Source organism: Trachypithecus francoisi, unplaced genomic scaffold (genome assembly GCF_009764315.1).
Source record: "Trachypithecus francoisi isolate TF-2019V2 unplaced genomic scaffold, Tfra_2.0 Lachesis_group11, whole genome shotgun sequence".
NCBI lineage: Eukaryota > Metazoa > Chordata > Mammalia > Primates > Cercopithecidae > Trachypithecus > Trachypithecus francoisi.
The window spans coordinates 131321048-131340386 of record NW_022681456.1 but is presented as its reverse complement, the minus strand read 5'-3'; the positions used below and the strand labels follow the sequence as shown (position 1 = coordinate 131340386).

Below are 19339 nucleotides of genomic sequence, written 5' to 3'. Positions count from 1 at the left end.
GATTGCATCACTGCACTCCAGCCTGGACAACAGAGTGAGACTCTGTCTCAAAAAGATAATCTTTCAATTTTATGAGAGAAAATATATTTTAATCTGCATTTTGCTAGCTACTGAGTTTCAGCATTTTTTTCATGTTTATTTTTGTTATTTGCATTTACTGCTTTATTTATTTTTTTTTTTTTTGAGACAGAGTCTCGCTTTGTTGCCCAGGCTGGAGTGCAGTGGTGCAAAATCTCGGCTCACTGCAACTTCCGCCTCCTGGGTTCAAGTGCTTCTCATGCCTCAACCTCCCGGGTAGCTGGGACTATAGGCGTGCACCACCATACTCAGCTAATTTTTGTATTTTTAGTAAAGATGGGGTTTCACCATGTTGGCCAGGCTGGTCTCGAACTCCTGACCTCAAGTGATCCTCCCACTGAGGTCTCCCAAAGTGCTGGGATTACAGGTGTAAGCCCATGACATTTACTGCTTTCTAAATTATCTTTTCATATCCTCCTTTTCTATACAGTGGTTTGCCTTTTTCTCAGAGATTTAAGAGGGTTTTTTTTTCTCAAAAGCCATATCTTTTGGATATTAATCTTTTGTTATACAGTCTCCAGAGTTTTTTCTGGCAGCTTGTGTTTTGTTGAATAGATTATCAATTTTGATATTGTCAAATATTTTTCTTTGTGGCTCCTGGATTGTTCTTTGAAGCCCTTTAGTACCTTATGTTCTCCTATATTTAAAAAATTCTTTAGAGTTTTTTTTAAAGTTTAGTTATTCAATCTATGTGGAAATTAATTTTGTGAACAGTCTGAAGTAAACTGACTGCATTTATTTTTCAAATGAATAACTAATTGTCCAAGCACTGTTTATTATTTTGCCTTACTGACTTCAAATGCAATTTTCCTTATATATGAACTTCCCATACATACATGAGACTGTTTTTGTACTCTCTTCTGTTCCATTGCCTATGCTTACCTCAATACCATACAGATTTAATTTTGTGGTTTTATAATATACTTTGATATAAGTAAAATCCCATGCCCTTTATTTCATTTATAATATAAAGTTCTTAAAAACTATTCTTCATCGTTTAGCTGCCTGATTTTCATTGCCTACTTCCAGATGACAGGGTTCCAGATGACAAAGAGGTAAAATAAAAATTACCCATAGGCAAGACAAAGGAGCATGGGAAAATGAGGGGAAGGAGACAAAGAAAAAAAGAGAAATGCTCTTAAGATAGGACAATTTTTCCCCTACACTTCAAGAAGCAACTTTATGTATTAATATTATGCCACATTCAAAGTAAGGTAGATTTTGTGTGTTCAGGATATTTCAGTCACTGTCTAAATCAAAGGTGTCTCTTTCATTGCTAGCTAGTTACCAATGGCAGAAACCATGTAAACGAAAAATGTGAATGGATGGGAATAGAAAGAAACATGAATCAATCAATGTGAGAACATGAACAAGAACTAGAGAGAACAGAGAAATGGTGAGAGAGAATAACATACTTGTATTCTTGTGGAACCAAATGTCAGGAAGTCAAACCTCTGAGCTTAGTGCATTCATTGTATCCTGGTTTCCTTGTTATCTCTGTTTACAGTCACTTGATGTTTTATACGGAATACAGAGAGGTTGATTCTTTACTCGATAATTGAAAGGACAGAGAAAGGAAAAGTACTATTAGGAATTACAGTAATGAGTAACAGAAAACATCATTTACTTGGAGATAGGTTGGTAAGCATTAAAAAGAACTGAGTGAGCCGGGATCAAGCCACTGGACTCCAGCCTGGGTAACAGAATGAGACTCTCTCTCAAAAAAAAAAAAAAAAAAAACTGAACAAAAAAGTGTTAGTTAAATACACACACTAAACAACATAACTTTTAAATCTAATCATTGTACATAATAAGATTATATTCAACTTAAAATTGTATCTGTTTTCATTGTAAAGCTAACATTACACAAGTGGGAAAAGCTGTCTCCTAGGCAAGTGTGGTTTCAAGTCAACAGTTAATTAAATTACTTACAATGAATTTAGTTGTTCCTGGTTGAAAAGACATGTTGATAGGGCATGGTGATTATCAAGGGACTTGTGTCCAATGCAGTATGGCCAAAGTTTCAGGGCTCAGTAAACAGGAACAGGCAATAATAAAATCCTTTAATAACCACCCACACAAAAATATCCTAATTTTTTTATGGTGCCAAAAGGGAACATTATGATTTACTGATTTTCTTTTAACTTGCCAATTTGTAATTAGCTGCCTTATGTTTAAAATCAGACTATTTTTCCTCCTGAAGCAACAATTGGGCAAGTTTTATTTGACTCAAGAAGTATAATAAAAATGTATTTTACGGCCATTTCTTCCCTTGCTTACAGTAGGTTTACGGTTAGAAGTACACTCTTAATTCCATTTACCATAATGAGATTATTTACCATTACCAACAGCAAACGAATGAAAGATACATTTTCTAAAGCAATGGAACACTAATACTTTAGTACTCTAGTTGTTCTTACTGAATTGGCATTTTAAAATGTTCACAACCTGTCAGCTTCATGAAACCTCACCATCATTGGCTTAAAACATTTTTGTAAACTTGAAAGTGTAGCTTGCGATAAACAACAAAAAAAAGAAAGAAAACAGCATTAACCATTTTACGTATCAGATGAATTAACATGAACTGTGCGGCAAGAATTCTGCAGGTGGAGCTCATCCGATAACTGTGCTAAGGAACCTCCCGCCAAGTTCCTCGCTAGCTGCTCGCTCGCAGCGTGGTCCTCGGCCGGGACGCGCGCTTCCGAGCTGGTTCCGCAGCGGGCGCCGAGGAGAGGCGGTCGCGTCCGGACGCTCCGATGCGGCTGCGTACGTTTTCAGCGCTTCCCGCTCTCTACCGGTTGGACCGAGGCTTTTAAACTGCCATCTGCTCCCGAGTCCGGCTTCCTACTCCGTCTGGTGCCCCCTGGTGCTCATGCCCTCCACATCTTGAGTAGTTGCGAGGAGCACAGAGGTCCAGGGAGACAAGGATGCTTTCAAGAAAAACCTTCTATGGCGGCGAGCCGCAGGGATCCACATTTCCCGGGCCCAGAGCCCTGGTAGACATTGCATGTGGACATTGAGGAGCTCTAGAGAAAGAGGGGGTGTTGTTTCACGAAGCCACCCAGCAGAAGAAAGGTGGAAAATAAGTTTCTACCAACTACAAAGGCAGAAGTCAGCCCAGCCCCCCAAGTGTGGTCAAAGACCCATAGATCCGTAGACCTTATCTTTTCTTGAATCCACCGCTCCCCCAACCCCCCCTTTTATTATGTTTCAGGCAAAGCAAAGATAGAGTTCACTAGGATCCCCCATTTCAGTAAGGCAGCCCTTTTTTGAGAGCCAGAATGTCCGTGTCGGGCAGGAGCTGAGAATGTGGCCTTAATTGTTGAGGGGAGGAGGATGGAAGATAATCCTCCCTGTCTCCTCCTCCAATCCATTTAATCAATATTAATTTCATGCACCATCTTCACAAAGTTTCTTTTCCCCTCCTCCAACTCAGAACTCAGGCTCCGGTTATCCTGCTTTACCCTTCCCCTCCACCCCCACAGCCCTGCAGTCACTCAACACTACTGCGGCTCTCTCCATTAAAGATGAACAACAGATCATTTTTCATTGCATGGCAACCCTAAGAGCGCTCTCGCTTAGCAGAGCATGATGGGAGTCTTTCCATGTCCCCCCCACCTTCCTCTTCTTTTTTTTCCCCTTCCTTCCCTTCTTCCACAATTAATCCCTAAATAATGATTTTCCTAAGCTGGCGAGGACTTCAGGATGGGGTTGAGCGACCCGCGATGACGCTCCCATCAGCCTTTCAGAAGGGACGGTTTCTAAAGAAAACTACAACTCCCACGAGGCATCAGGCTACAGCAACCGCGAGGCATCATGGAAGTCGTAGGCACTTTTCTCCTAGGTCCCGTTCATCTCCTCCAGCCCGTAAACTATAAGTCCCAAGGTGCCTCGGGGCTGGCACGCCTGCGCAAAACCCCGGAGCGAGGTGGGGGGTGGGGCTGCCCCGGGCGGCGGGGGGCGGGATCCGAGCGGGCTGTGTGGAGGCTTCAGACTCCCGGCGCCATTTAGCGCAGAGAGTTTCCCGGGCGGACGCGGGTCCTATCTCGGCCACTCCGCACCCCCGTCTTCGGTGACAGAAGGCGCCTGGTGGGGGTGACTGCCCTTTTCTCTCCCTATTCCCCCTCACCCAGTCCTCTGGGTCTCCTCTCCTCTTGCCTGAGAGAAGCAGCGGAGCTCGGGCCCCGCGGTGAGCGGCCCTCCCCTCCCCACCGTTCCCTCCGCCGTCAGCCCCCGGCACCGGCCCGGGAGGAGACGGGTTTGCCAGGCCTGGGGCGGGCGGGGAGGCCTCGGGGAAGGGGGGGCCCGCTCCTCAGGCGCCGAGGCTCCGAGGCTCCGGCCCTTCGCCTCTGGGCCATGGGCGACCTGTGAGGCCGGTCCCCATCGCTGGGGGCGCGTGTGGGAGGAGGCGGCCGCCGAGTGACCGGAGCCGGGCCGCGGCCTTCCCTCGCTCGCCTCGGCCCCTCCCACTCCCCTGCCCCGGGGCTGCCACCGCCCGGGCGTCGGACCTGGTCCCGTGCTCGCGGCGCCGCCGCCCTCTGGGCCTAGCCCGCCCAGCTCGGCGAGCGGCGGCAGTGGGAGCCGCGTCCGCCGCATCCGCCTCGACTCGGTGCCGGCCCCTGGCCCTCCCCTCATGACTGCGGCGCCTCCGCTGCCACCGCCCGCCCGGCCGCCGCTCGCCGCAGGATGGATGCGGACCGTGCGGCGCTAACCCCCGTGGCTCCGCTCCCGACTCGCCCGCCTTCGAGCCCTCCTCGCGAGCCGCCGCAGTCTCGGTGCCAGCAGCCGCCGCAGCCTGGCCCCGCGGTCCGCCTCTCCCTCGCTGCGGCTGGTCGGTGCTGAGTGAGGCGTCGTCCGGGGCGGCGCGAACCCGCCCGGCCGCGGTGCCCTGCGGACCTCTGCGCGGGCGGCTCGGCCCCTCACGCCCTTTTCATCCACGACTCCGAGCCCGCTCGCCTCTCGCCAGCGAACCGACCATGTCTGGCGGCGCCGCCGAGAAGCAGAGCAGCACTCCCGGTTCCCTGTTCCTGTCGCCGCCGGCTCCTGTCCCCAAGAATGGCTCCAGCTCCGATTCCTCCGTGGGGGAGAAACTGGGGGCCGCGGCCGCCGACGCTGTGACCGGCAGGACTGAGGAGTACCGGCGCCGCCGCCACACGATGGACAAGGACAGCCGCGGGGCGGCCGCGACCACCGCCACCACTGAGCACCGCTTCTTCCGCCGGAGTGTCATCTGCGACTCCAACGCCACTGCGCTGGAGCTGCCCGGCCTCCCTCTTGCCCTCCCCCAGCCCAGCATCCCCGCGGTCGCCCCGCAGAGTGCCCCACCGGAGCCCCACCGGGAGGAGACCGTGGCCGCCGCCGCCGCCGCTTCTCAGGTAGCCCAGCAGCCTCCGGCCGCTGCCGCCCCTGGGGAACAGGCCGTCGCGGGCCCTGCCCCCTCGACTGTCCCCAGCAGTACCAGCAAAGACCGCGCAGTGTCCCAGCCTAGCCTGGGGGGGAGCAAAGAGGAGCCGCCGCCAGCGAGAAGCGGCAGCGGCGGCGGCAGCGCCAAGGAGCCGCAGGAGGAACGGAGCCAGCAGCAGGATGACATCGAAGAGCTGGAGACCAAGGCCGTGGGAATGTCGAACGATGGCCGCTTTCTCAAGTTTGACATCGAAATCGGCAGAGGCTCCTTTAAGACGGTCTACAAAGGTCTGGACACTGAAACCACGGTGGAAGTCGCCTGGTGTGAACTGCAGGTAAAGCCCCACCTACTTCTTTATTTGAAGGTCCTTTGGGTCCTAAATGTGGCTTGGCGAAGCCAGTTCACCGTTCACTTGGCATTCTCGAACTGTTGGACTCCGAGTGGGAGGGGGAGGCCCACTTCTGAAAGGGGTTGAAATTAGGAGAATGTGGAGCATGTGCTCGGTGTTGGGATAGGATAAGAATTACTGGTAGCCAGAGGGATTTGCTACCGGGCAGGGGTGGTGAAGGTCGTCTTAGTATAAACGAATTGTCTCCTGGTTTAGTGTCTGGCAAGAAACTTGGAATGAGTGGGGAAGTTGAAAGGACAGATGCTTCTTCCCCGTGCGTTTCAGTCTCATCCAAGACTCTGCAGTGATGAGCTGCCTCTGGGCGTAGAAGCCTGTTTCCATTCCTGAGATCAGGCTGTTCTTTTCAAATGAGAACGACCTTGTACCTCTGGATATATCTTGCTTGATGGTTGCACAGGCATTTAGTATAAAATAAGTATTAAAAAAGACTCTTCTCTGCCCCTTTTGGATGAATGCCTTGACAGTAGTGACGTGCAAATAAATGTTTGATGTTGTTCTACCTAATGATGCTTAAGCCTTGCAGTAGCAGCATTGCTCTGACATTGTTCGTTAAACTAACGTCTTTCAGCCCATTCACTATACAGCGAATAGTACAGGAGCCCATGCAAAATTGTGTAAGTGCTTTGAGAGTTGTAATGTCATCATCATTGTTTTAATCTTATAAAATATTTTTAAGCTAAACTTTCCTAAGAGTCCAAAGGAGTCGCAATACTTCCTTTTTTAACCTCTAGTGGTGTAAATAATGGTGTGTCATTCTGGTTGACTAGTACATTCTAGGTTTAAACAGCTGAGTTTGGGCTACTTGTTGCTCGACTAACTGAAGCAGCTTGCTTGAATATTGCCCTGACTGGGCATAGGTGAACATAGGTTATTAGTAGGAGCAGGGTTATAGTGAAGGAAAAAAGTCAGCCACATTATGCATACATAAAAATATGTCATTAGACCAGCCTGATACAGGATATGAAAATAACTGAATGATCTTGCAACTTGTTTTATCCATGAACTAATATGTTAACATGTAACCCTTTGAATGTCAGGTTCCAAATAATTAAGGCCATATCAAATGTGAAATTAACACAGCATGTGGAAGTAAACTTAAAAACTAAGAAGTTCTTTACAAACATAGTCATTTCTTAACTTTTACAGTTAATGATGTAGAACTTCTAAGGTAGTGTGAAATTAAAACTACTCATTAATTGTATAGTATTTTAGAATTGGAAAGGTGACAGATCTTAAAAAAAAAAAAAAAACCTCGTCAAACGAAAACTATTCATTTTGGTCAGTCATACTCAAAAAACTTAGTCTGGGCCAGGCACGGTGGCTCACGCCTGTAATCCCAGCACTTTGGGAAGCCAAGGCGGGTGGATCACGGGGTCAGGAGTTTGAGACCAGCCTGACCAACATAGCGAAACCCCGACTCTACTAAAAATATAAAAATTAGTCAGGTATGGTGGCACGCGCCTGTAATCCCAACTACTCAGGAGGCTGAGGCAGGATAATAGCTTGAACCCGAGAGGCGGAGGTTGCAGTGAGCGGAGATCACACCATTGCACTGCAGCGTGGTGACAGAGCGAGACTCCGTCTCAAAAACGAAAACAACTTATGTCTGATTCCTTTTGGTTTACAGGCAGAAATTTACAGAATTTACATTTCTTTCTTGTACTTTCGACGCCTATTGCTACTGATGCTGGAATTTTATTCTTCCATTATAGTTTTATATTTGAATAAGTGCTTTTCAACAATTTTTTTTTTCCTTAACCGGTTGCCTTACTTTTTTGAGACTGGACCCAATTACTTGTTGAGCACTTTATGAATTAATTTTGTTAGTTTTAATTATTTCACTTCTGAGACTTTTCAGAATGTGATGTGTGTTTTCCCTTTATCACCTGGAATTTTCTGATACTTTATTATCTTGGAACTGATAATAGAGTGAAAAAAACTTAATTTGTCTAATATCACGATACAAAGTTTGTCTAAGCTTCTCAGGTTTTCTTAGAACTGGTAACTTTTTGGATTTTTAATTATCTAGACATGGACATGACCAAACTAAAGAAAATCTTACATTGCATATTATTTTTGAGTCATTTCCGGATTTGGCTGCAGAACTAGATGAATCCTTGCTTATTAAGTGGTACCTGGTTTAGAAACTTCCATGTCATTTGTCTGTGCTTCTATAATTTTTTGTTTTGATTTTGAAAAGATTATCCTATCTGAAAAATCCTTTATAGCAGTAGTTAGGAAGTATTTTTGGTTTTTTGACCAGGACAGTTGCACTGTATGCCTAATATGTATTCACTGGGTCAGTGTTTGAACTTTTATCTTTGGAGCCAAATTAAAGGACAAGCCCAAGGGATTACTAAAGCATTGGGAAGATAGAAACTTTTTTGCTAAATGTATCCTTTTAATATACACATATTTCTGAAGCAAGACAGGAGAATATTGTGTTAAGTTGTTGACTTAAAAATCTTCGTGTATTAAAACTGGAAGACATCTTAGGTTATCCTGCCCAGCTATTTATTTGACAAATAAGAAAAGTGAAATCATAGAGCAGGTAAATAACTTGATTAGGTAGATGAAGAACAAAAGCTAGTTAGGATCTAATAATTTGGGAGATGACAAAGTATTTGTAGTCCAGTAGATGGCTAATAAGTAATTTCAAATGAAGCCATATTGTTTTGGTGTGGAAGTGGCTGTTGGAGATCTGGAGGAACCTGGTCCTATACCTGTGGCAAATTTCAGGCTTCTGTTTTGGGTATTGATTTTCATCACTTCAAATTGAAACATAAATAGGCTTTCGTGGATGGGTGAATGTGGTATACAAATCAAGCTGTTTTCTGCCAAGCTTATTTTTTAAAGAGTCATGTTATGCTATATGCATTGCTCTTTAGTAAAACAAGCATCAATTCTTTTTTTTTTTTTTTCCAAAAAAAAAAAAGGAGACGGAGTCTTGCTGTATCTCCAGGCTAGAGTGCAGTGGCTCTATCTCAGCTCACTGCAACCTCCACCTCCTGGGTTCAAGCGATTCTCCTGCCTCAGCCTCCCAAGTAGCTGGGAATACAGGCGCCCACCACACCCAGCTAATTACAAGCATCAATTCTTAGTAAATAATACGTAGGTAATATTTTGACACCACAGGATCTTCAGTAATTACTGAGTTGTTTAAGATGCAGATTTCTTTACCTGGTTTTATTAGACAAGTAGTGCACCTTAATTTTAATATTTGATTGTCTTGGTCAGAAAATACTACTGTTGGGCTGTGTCTGCAGAGTTTACATTGCTTTTCTAGAAAGGGATCTTGTTTTTCAAAAAAGATAGCACAATTTCCTTTAAGAAAACCTTTATGCAGCCGGATGTGGTGGCTCACGCCTGTAATCCCAGCACTTTGGGAGGCCAAGGTGGGCGGATCACATGGTCAGGAGTTCTAGACCAGCCTGGCTAACATGGTGAAACCCCATCTCTATAAAAATACAAAAATTAGCTGGGCGTGCTCCATGCGCCTGTAATCCCAGCTACTCGGAAGGCTGAGGCAGGCGAATCGTTTGAACCCGGGAGGCGGAGGTTGAAGTGAGTCGAGATCGCGCCATTGCACTCCAACCTGGGCGAAAGGGCGAGACTCCGTTTCAAAAAAAAAAAAAAAAAAAGCCGGGCGCGGTGGCTCACGCCTGTAATCCCAGCACTTTGGGAGGCCGAGGCGGGTGGATCACGAGGTCAGGAGATCGAGACCCTCCTGGCTAACACGGTGAAACCCCGTCTCTACTAAAAAAATACAAAAAACTAGCCGGGCGCGGTGGCGGGTGCCTGTAGTCCCAGCTACTCGGAGGCTGAGGCGCGAGAATGGCGGGAACCCCGGGGATGGAGCTTGCAGTGAGCCGAGATCGCGCCACTGCACTCCAGCCTGGGCGACACAGCGAGACTCCGCTCTCAAAAAAAAAAACAAACAAACAAAAAAATAAATAAAACATTGATGCACAGATTTAAGAATGATTTATTTTAAGCACCTTCCCCCCAAGTTGCCTTTGAAGAGTTCGTATGATGCATTATATGTTGATGAGATTGTTTCCACATCTACCTGAAAAGAGATCAAATCATATTTTTGTCGAAGCTCCAATATACTTAACTGCTTTACTTTTCTCTTTTATTAAGACTATATGTCATGAGTATATGACATTAATATTTTGTGAAAAGTTTAGCAGTGTTACAGAAATGGGATGCGGTTCTGTGATTAAGAAACCATAATTTATTTCTTTGCTATAGTTCTTAAAATATCTCATAGAACTGATTCTTTCTATTTGAATGTTGGTGATTTTTTCCCTCTTTTTAAATTTGTACCACATTCCTTATTTTTAGGATGAGAATCAGCGTAACTTTCCATCTCAGGGAATAGTTTTTGGAGTTTGTTCTTAAATCCTCAAAGTCAGCGATTAGGAGGAGTATTGGCAAAATTTTTTCTCTTACCTTTTTTCTGACCCGTGGTAACACAGTCTGAGAAGTAATCTAAAAACCTGGAAAGAGGTTGTTTTTGTGTAAAACAAACTAGGAATCTATTGTTGCTTGGTGACAGTTCATTTCTTGACATTCAAATTCATTTAAAATTCATCTTATTCCACCAGCAGCTTATCAAAGAAATTCAAAAAATAAAAAATATATGTATATAAATATAAATAAAATTCATCCCAGTTCATCCCTATGGAAACATTCAATTAAAACTTGGCTCTCATTTTCAGAAATCATCCTAAACCTGTTAATTTGGTTTTTCTGGTAGTTTTTACACTTTTTTAGATAAAGCTGTAAAAGCAGCAAGGGTAGCTATATTCAATTATCATTTCTGAAAATATTTAGCATACTATGAAATAATTCATAATTACAATTAGTACACTTTTGCTATACCAATTCTTTAAATTATGTTGATAATTTAAATTATATATTTAGTAACTTGCATTTTATTTGAGTTTTTTGTTTTGTTTGTTTTTTGAGACAGAGTCTCACTCTGATGCCCAGGCTGGAGTACAGTGGCTTGATCTCAGCTCACTGCAACCTCCACCTCCCAGGTTCAAGCGATTCCCCTGCCTCAGCCTCCTGAATAGCTAGGATTACAGGTGCCCGCCACCACGCCCGGCTAATTTTTGTATTTTTAGTATAGACGGGGTTTCACCATGTTGGCCCGGCTGGTCTTGAACACCTGACCTCGTGATCTGCCTGCCTTGGCCTCCCAAAGCGCTGGGATTACAGGCTTGAGCCACCATGCCCAGACGTTTTGTTTTGTTTTAAAACCTGGTCTGCAGGAATAGGTGAGACTTAGGATGACCTCAGTTTATGTTTGAAGAGGCCATTTTTCTGCCTTGTAACATAGTAGTTAAGAACTAGATTGCCTGGATTCAATAAGCAAGTCTTGTGCTACAGTTTCCTGTCTGTAAAATGGGTGTAAAAAAGAGCACCCACTTTATAGAGTTGTGCTGATTAAATGAATGAACCTATATAAAACATGTAGGACAGGGCCTGCCACATAAATGTTAACTATGATGATGCAGCATCTTTTTTAGGATGTCCTTTTGAGGGAATCTGTGAAGATTTTGTTTATATTTATGCTTGAAAAATCATATAGCAAAACTTAACTACTATTCTTGGAGGAGGAGGAAAGCAGGTATTGACCTTTATGTACTGGTGCTTTTAAATTCCTTAGCTTTACCTGGCCCTTGCCTAATATTCTAATTCTGTGACCCATCACCCAAATGCTGACGTTTCTGAACTGCTTATTTTCAGAATCTGCTAAGTTCCTTGTCTCATCTACTTTGCATGAATCTGGAAAGCAGATTTTCTTTTGGTGGATCTCGTATATAATTCTTACAGTATATATTTATCATATTGAAATAGTTTATATACTTTGTCTAATCCATTAGTCTTCAGAAAGTTCACTATGGTGTAGTAGAATACTATACACTGAAAAGGAGCACCAAGGCAGAACCCTTGAGTTCTAGATTACCCAATTTTCTGACCTTGAGTAAGGAACTTAATCTGTAATGCTCATTTATTAGCAATATGTCTTACTGATTTAGGATTGTTGAAGATCAACTGAAATACTATGTGAAAGTACTTTGAAAAATGTTAAGTGTTATATAAAATATAACAAAGGATACTTAAATATTCATTTAGAAGGCTATAAGTTATCACCTGTTACAAATGGAATATATTAAAGTTAGTTGGATTTGGGGAGCTTTTTGCTTTGTCAACTTAATTTCTCAAATCTTAAAAGGGGAGCTTTTCAGTTTGAAGAGAAATTGTCAGAAGCTCTTAATATTTTGTTTGGAAGAGGATTATGCCTTTGACAGGTAGCAGACTTAATTTTATATGTAGGTTTTTTTTTTTTTTTTTTTTGAGACGGAGTCTTGCTCTGTCGCCCAGGCTGGAGTGCAGTGGCCGGATCTCAGCTCACTGCAAGCTCCGCCTCCCGGGTTTACGGCCATTCTCCTGCCTCAGCCTCCGGAGTAGCTGGGACTACAGGCAGCCGCCACCTCGCCCGGCTAGTTTTTTTCTTTTTGTGTTTTTAGTAGAGACGGGGTTTCACCATGTTAGCCAGGATGGTCTCGATCTCCTGATCTCGTGATCCGCCCATCTCGGCCTCCCAAAGTGCTGGGATTACAGGCTTGAGCCACCGCGCCCGGCCATGTAGGTTTTGTTTTGTTGTTGTTGTTGTTGTTTTGATGGGGTCTCGCTCTGTCGCCCAGGCTGGAGTACAATGGCGTGATCTTGGGATCCTGGCTCACTGAAACCTCCACCTCCTGCATTCAAGTGATTCTCCTGCCTCAGCCTCCAGTGTAGCTGGGATTGCAGGCACCCACCACCACACCCGGCTAATTATTTATTTATTTATTTATTTGTATTTTTAATAGAGACAGTTTCACCGTGTTGGACAGGCTGGACTCAAACTCCTGACCTCAGGTGATCCTCCTGCCTTGGCCTCTCAAAGTGCTGGGATTACAGGCGTGACCCACCGTTCCTGGCCTATATGTAGTTTTTAAAAGATTGGTTACTTGTACTTTTTACATAAGAGGAAAAGCATCAGTAAGCTGTGGTTTTGTGACCAACTTAATTGATCATATATTATCTCCACCTTCATTTATATTCATTTAGATTTTTCAGGTGGGGTTTCATAAATCATTTACTTTTTAGTGTTGTGACTTGAATCTTGGCCTTGCCAAATTACCATATTAAATACATTATGCTAAATGAATGTGTTGAATGATTTTTTAGAAGAGAGTCCTCAGATAAGCTATTAGTCATTACAAGCAAATAATTTTCTCAGGAATGTAAGAATTCTTAAGAAATTTAATAGTTTGAATTTAGGAGTGTTTGGAAATTTGCTTGTTAAAATCATCATACTCAGGTTAGTTAAGAAAAAGCATACTGCCTTTCCTGTAAGATACCTTTTGTGCAACTGAGGTTCACCTTCTCAGAGACAATATTATTTTTGTCAGTATATACGTGATAGATGGTCTAGTTAATCAAACACACACTAATGTATAAACCAGACAGTGAGAGGTGAAATTAATTAGTGAATCAAATTGTTAATGTGCACATTGTCTATTACTAGATAGAGATTAACAGATATCTTGGGATAAGAGCATTTTCATGGCTAAGAGTTTTGAGCTATATAACTTGATATATCTATCTTTATGTGGGTAATCTCCTTACATGGACTGGTAGGTTATTGTGGATTAAGGTAAACTGGGAGATGCAACAGATTTATCTCTTTAACATGCTAAAGAGTTACTAGGTATCACTGTCGTATTAAAATGTTCTTTGAACTCTTCATACTGCTCCTCTCACACACAGTCATCATCCCTCAGTATACGTAGGAGATTGGTTCCAGACAGCCCCCACCATAGGGTACCAAAATTCACGAATGCACAAGTCTCTTAAATAAAATGGTGTATTTTCATATAACCTACAGTAGTACATCCTCCTGTATAGTTTATTTTTTTAATTTAATTTTTTTTTTTTGAGACTGAGTCTTGCCCTGTCGCCCAGGCTGGAGTGCAGTGGCACAATCTCAGCTCACTGCTACCTCTGTCTCCTGGGTTCAAGCGATTGTCATGCCTCAGCCTCCTGAGTAGCTGGGATTACAGGCACATGCCACCATGCCTGGCTATTTTTTGTATTTTTAGTAGAGATGGGGTTTCACCGTGTTGGCCAGGCTGGTTCCGAACTCCTGACCTCAAGTGATCCGTCTGCCTCTGCCTCCCAAAACGCTGAGATTACAGGTGTGACTCCTCATGTATAGTTTAAATCATCGCTAAATTACTTGTAATGCCTAATACAATGTAAGTGCTATGTAAATAGTTTTTATACTGTAGTGTTTTAAAATTCATGTTTTTTTTATTATTGAGTTTTGTTACTGTTTTTTCCCCCAATATTTTCATCTGCAGTTAGTTGAATCCATGGATGCAGAACCTGTGGATATGGAACCTGAGGATGTGGAGGGTGGACTCTTCTTATGTATAGAAAGTAGAGAGTAACGGAAGAGTTGAATTTTAAACAGAGAAATTAATTGGTTAGATTTGCATAGCAGTAATTGTCCAAGAATGGATTAAAGGCATACAGGGGGAAGTGTAGAGATTCCAGTAGTCCCTGCTCTTCTTCTTAGGGAATAATGATTATTTTTTTCTCCTGCTTTTCTTTTTTTTCCTTTTTTTTCTTTTTTCTTTTTTTTTTTTTTTTGAGACAGAGTTTTGCTCTTGTTGCCCAGCTGGAGCGCAATGGCGCGATCTCGGCTCACCACAACCTTTGCCTCCTGGGTTCAAGGGATTCTCCTACCTCAGCCTCCCGAGTAGCTGGGATTACAGGAAGGCGCCACTATGCCCGGCTAATTTTGTATTTTTAGTAGAGATGGGGTTTCTCCATGTTGGTCAGACTGGTCTCCAACTCCTGACCTCAGGTGATCCACCAGCCTCGGCCTCCCAAAGTGCTGGAATTATAGGTGTGAGCCACCACTCCTGGTCCATATTTTTATCTTTTGATTCTGTTTTCTTTGCGGTTTGCAAGACCCCTCAGTGGATACCTGAAGCTACAGACACTACTGAACCCTATGCATACTGTGCATTTTCCATCCCATAACCCATTCGACTAAGTGACTAAAGGACGAGATGGGTGGGTGGCATTAACAGTGTGAATATGCTGAACAAAGGGATGATATATGTCCCATTCAAGATTTCATCACACTACTCAGAATGGCACACAATTTAAAAGTTATGAATTGTTGGCCAGGTATGGTGGTTCACGCTTGTAATCCCAACACTTTGGGAGGCCGAGGCTAGTGGATAACCTGAGGTCAGAAGTTTGAGACCAGCCTAATCAACATGGTGAAACCCTGTCTCTACTGAAAATACAAAAAAAACTAGCCGGGCATGGTGGTACATGCCTGTAATCTCAGCTACTTGGGAGGTTGAGGCAGGAGAATCACTTGAACCCAGGAGGTAGAGGTTGCAGTGAGCCAAGATTGCGCCATTGCCCTCCATCCTGGGCGACAAAAGGGAAACTCCATCTCAAAAAAAAAAAAGTTTTGAATTATTTCTGGAATTTTCCATTTAATATTTTTGGATGGTGGGAAGTGAAGCCTCAAGTAAGGGAGGGCTACTCTAGTTAGGATATGAATGTGAGATTCTTAGGACCTAAACTAGGGAGATAACAGAAGGAATAGAACATTTAAATATTTAGGAGATAAAATATTTAGGGTTTAGTGATTAATTGGTGTTTGGAGGAAAAATGAAGCATAGATAAGAGGTTGGGGTTGATAGTGCTGTCAACTGAGGGAGAAAAATCAAAGGTTTTTTTTAAGTTTTAAGGTTTTTTGTTTTTTAGATGGGAGGAGGTATGGAGACGTATTCAGTTGGACATGTTGAGTTTGAGATTCTTGTGAAATTTCCAGAAGAAGTTCAATAGGCAGTTGGATATATTACTGAAACTTGAAGATGAGGCCTGAGATGGAGATAAAAGCTAATGATTCCCAAAAACGGATGTATTAGTTGTAGCTGGAATAATGGAAGTCAATGAGATAAGCTAGGGAGAGGATATAAAGTTACAGAAAAATTAGAGAGGGGGAGAGGGAAGAATAATGGTCCTTAGGCAAAATAGTAACAATTACCAAGGGAATAAAATTTCAAGAAAATAATATGTAAGAGAAGTTCTGTTTTCATAGTAGTAATTGTGGAGAATGAATTTAACAGGTAGTAAAGAAGTATAGTAGTTAGGCTGTTGAAATTGTTGTACTTGGCTATTAAGAAATCATTAATCGGGCACAGTGGCTCACGCCTATAATCCCAGCACTTTGGGAGGCTGAGGTGCGCAGATCACCTGACGTCAGAAGTTGGAGACCAGCCTGACCAACATGGAGAAACCTCGTCTCTACTAAAAATACAAAAATCAGCTGGGCCTGGTGGCGCATACCTATAATCCCAACTACTCGGCAGGCTGAGGCAGGAGAATCGCTTGAACCCGGGAGGCGGAGGTTGTGGTGAGCCGAGTTCACGGCATTGCACTCCAGCCTGGGCAACAAAAGTAAAACTCCGTCTCAGAAAAGAAAAAAAGAAATCATTAACATTCACACTGAGAAACAGCCCTGACAAAAAGAAATTTTTAAAAAAGTCATTAACAATTAAATTTAAGGTTGCCTAAGTAAGGGGGAGGTTGAATAAGAGAGAAGCACATAAATACATGTAAGTCACTGGTAATGCCCTAGATTTCTGCACTGTTCACTATCTAATACAGTATCCACCAGCCTCACGTGGCTATTTCCCTCTTGCCACCCAGGCTGGAGTGCAGTGGCGTGATCTCAGCTCACTATAACTTCTGCCTCCTAGGTTCAAGCATTCTGCCTCAGCCTCCTGAGTAGCTGGGATTACAGGCACGTGCCACCATGCCCAGCTAATTTTGTATTTTTAGTAGAGACGGGGTTTTGCCATGTTGGCCAGGCTGGTCTGGAACTCCTAAGCTCAGGTGATCCACCCACCTCAGTCTTCCAAAGTGCTGAGATTACAGGTGTGAGCCACTGCATCCAGCCTTTATGTGGCTATTCAGATTTAAATGAATTAAAATGAAATTTTTAAAACTTAATTTTCTTGTACTAGCCACATTTCGAGTGCTCAGTGACAACATGTGCCTACAATATTGGATTGCACAGATAAATAACATTTTCAGGCTGGGCATGGTGGCTTATACCTATAATCTCAACACTTTGGAAGGCTGAGACAGGAGGATTGCTTGAGCCCAGCGGTTACAAGACCAGTCTGGGCAACATAGCAAGACCCTGCCTCTACAAAAAATTTAAAAATTAGCTGGGCCTGGTGGTGTGCATCTGTAGTCCCAGCTACTTTAAGAGACTGAGCTGGGTGGATTGCTTGAGCTGGGGAGGTCAGGGCTGCAGTGAGGCTTGATCATGCCACTTGCACTTCAGCCTGGGTGACAGAGCTATGACCCTGTTTCAAAAGCAAATTATTTTTTAATCATTGCAGAAAATTCTTTTGGAATGCACTGTATCAGATCTTGGGTCAAGTTGTGCTTTTTAAAAATATAACTATATCAAGACCGGGCCTGGCGGCTCATACTTCTAATCTCAGCACTTTTGGGAGGCCGAGCTGAGAGCATTGCTTGAGGCCAGGAGTTTAAGACTAGCTGGGACAATGTAGCAAGATCTGAGTCTCCAAAAATTTTTAAAAATAAAAATAATAACTTTATTATTTTAACCATAATTCGACTTTAAAAAGTTCGACTTTAACCATAAAGTTCATCCCGTTAAAGCATATAGAGTGTGGTTTTTAGAACTGAAGTTACACATTTAAATATGTATACTCTATTAATAAAGAAAAAATAGTTATTTTTTTGGCAAATGTACAAAGGATGTTATCACAAACATACATGCAGAATTAATAAAGGTTAACTATATGTCATAGTTACTCAATATTTGGTGACCTTACAGTTTCAGAAGAGGGGAAAATTTGCAGTGGGTTTAATGAGTGGATGAGAGGAAGTTTAGAAAGTAGAGACAGTAAGTGTAGGCTGGGGTGAGGGTTGAAAAATTACATATTGGGTACAATATTCACTGTTTGGGTGATAAGGTTAAGTAACTAGAAACTCTAACCTCAGCATTATGCAGTATATCCATGTAGCAAACTTGCACATGTACCCCCTGAATCCATAATAAAATATATGTCTGTAAATAAAAATTAAAAAATAAAACCATGAACAAAATAAGTGTAGGCCATTTCTTCTGGTAATTTTGAATGAATAAGAGCAGGGAAGGTTGGGTAAGTAGAAAGCATGGTCAAGGATGAGATGAATAGATGAGCTGGAAAAGGTCTTTAAGAGTTGAAGCATTGAACTGTAATGTTTTGTCTGCTTTGGTATCATAAGTCTGTTCCAAGCCAATTACTGCTTTAGCTTTGATTATTCTTTTTTTTTTTTTTTTTTTGAGACAGTCTCGCTCTGTCACCCAGGCTGGAGTGCAGTGATGCAATCTCGGCTCGCTGCAACCTCTGCCTCCTGGGTTCAAGTGATTCTTCTGCCTCAGCCTCCGGAGTAGCTGGGACTACAGGCGCGCACCACCACGCCCGGCTAATTTTTGTATTTTTAGTAGAGACGGGGTTTCACCATGTTGGTCAGGCTGGTCTCCAAGTCCTGACCTCGTGATCCACCCGCTTTGGCCTCCCACAGTGCTGGTATTACAGGCTTGAGCCACCACGCCTGGCCTGGTTGATAGGGGTTTTCAGCGTTACCTACACATGCAAATCTCCTTTCCCTCTGTAATCCCCAAATTTAGACTAATTCTCTGTCTTTCAAGGTGAGTTGCCTTACTCTGTGTGGATTCAGGGTGAGGGAAACTTTTCTGCCAGTTTATGTCATTGAAGTACATGGAAGTTTATCAGGGAATTTCTAATAATAGTAAACTTAAAATGGAAGGCCTTGGAGTTGCAGTTGTTTACCAGAAGAGTTTCTGGCATTTTCTGCATACTTCTACACACCTCTTAACTCCCTTCCTAATATTATTGATAGAGATAGCTTTTTATCAAGTCACACATAGAATCTGCTACTCCCTTTCAATTCAGATCTATTTGCTTCAGTGACGTAACAGAAGGACCACTCTAGGTGGCTCCTTTCTACCTAGACATGCTCTTTTCTACCTAGACAAAAAAAGCCACCAGCCATTAGTAAATAGTAAACTATCAACTCAAATATTTGTTCTGCCTACCCAGGCACCCTACTACATAGAGGGGCTAGTTTAGGTTTTAGTTTGGTGACAAATTGTTTGTGTTGCATTGTATCAGGTTTTTTGTTTGTTTGTTTTTGAGGCAGAGTCTCTCTCTGTCCAGGCCCAGGCTGGAGTGCAGTGGAGAGATGTATTGGCTCACTGCAACCTCCATTTCCCGGGTTCAGGCGATTATCGTTCCTCAACCTCCCGA

General features: G+C 43.2%; 1 protein-coding gene across 12 annotated transcripts in view; it reads left to right on the top strand.

Annotated features, from left to right (window-relative positions):
- The first annotated feature begins 4069 nt into the window (after positions 1-4069).
- Positions 4070-19339, top strand: part of WNK1 (WNK lysine deficient protein kinase 1) — a 182949-nt gene continuing 167679 nt past the window's right edge. For 11 of the 12 annotated variants that reach the window (XM_033223315.1, XM_033223314.1, XM_033223322.1 and 8 more), the window contains exon 1: positions 4414-5816. In XM_033223315.1, the coding sequence (XP_033079206.1) occupies positions 5055-5816 (762 nt within the window). In that variant the 5' untranslated portion in view covers positions 4414-5054. Of the gene's footprint in view, positions 5817-19339 lie in introns of all 12 variants that reach the window. The other variant, XM_033223309.1, reaches the window with a different exon arrangement.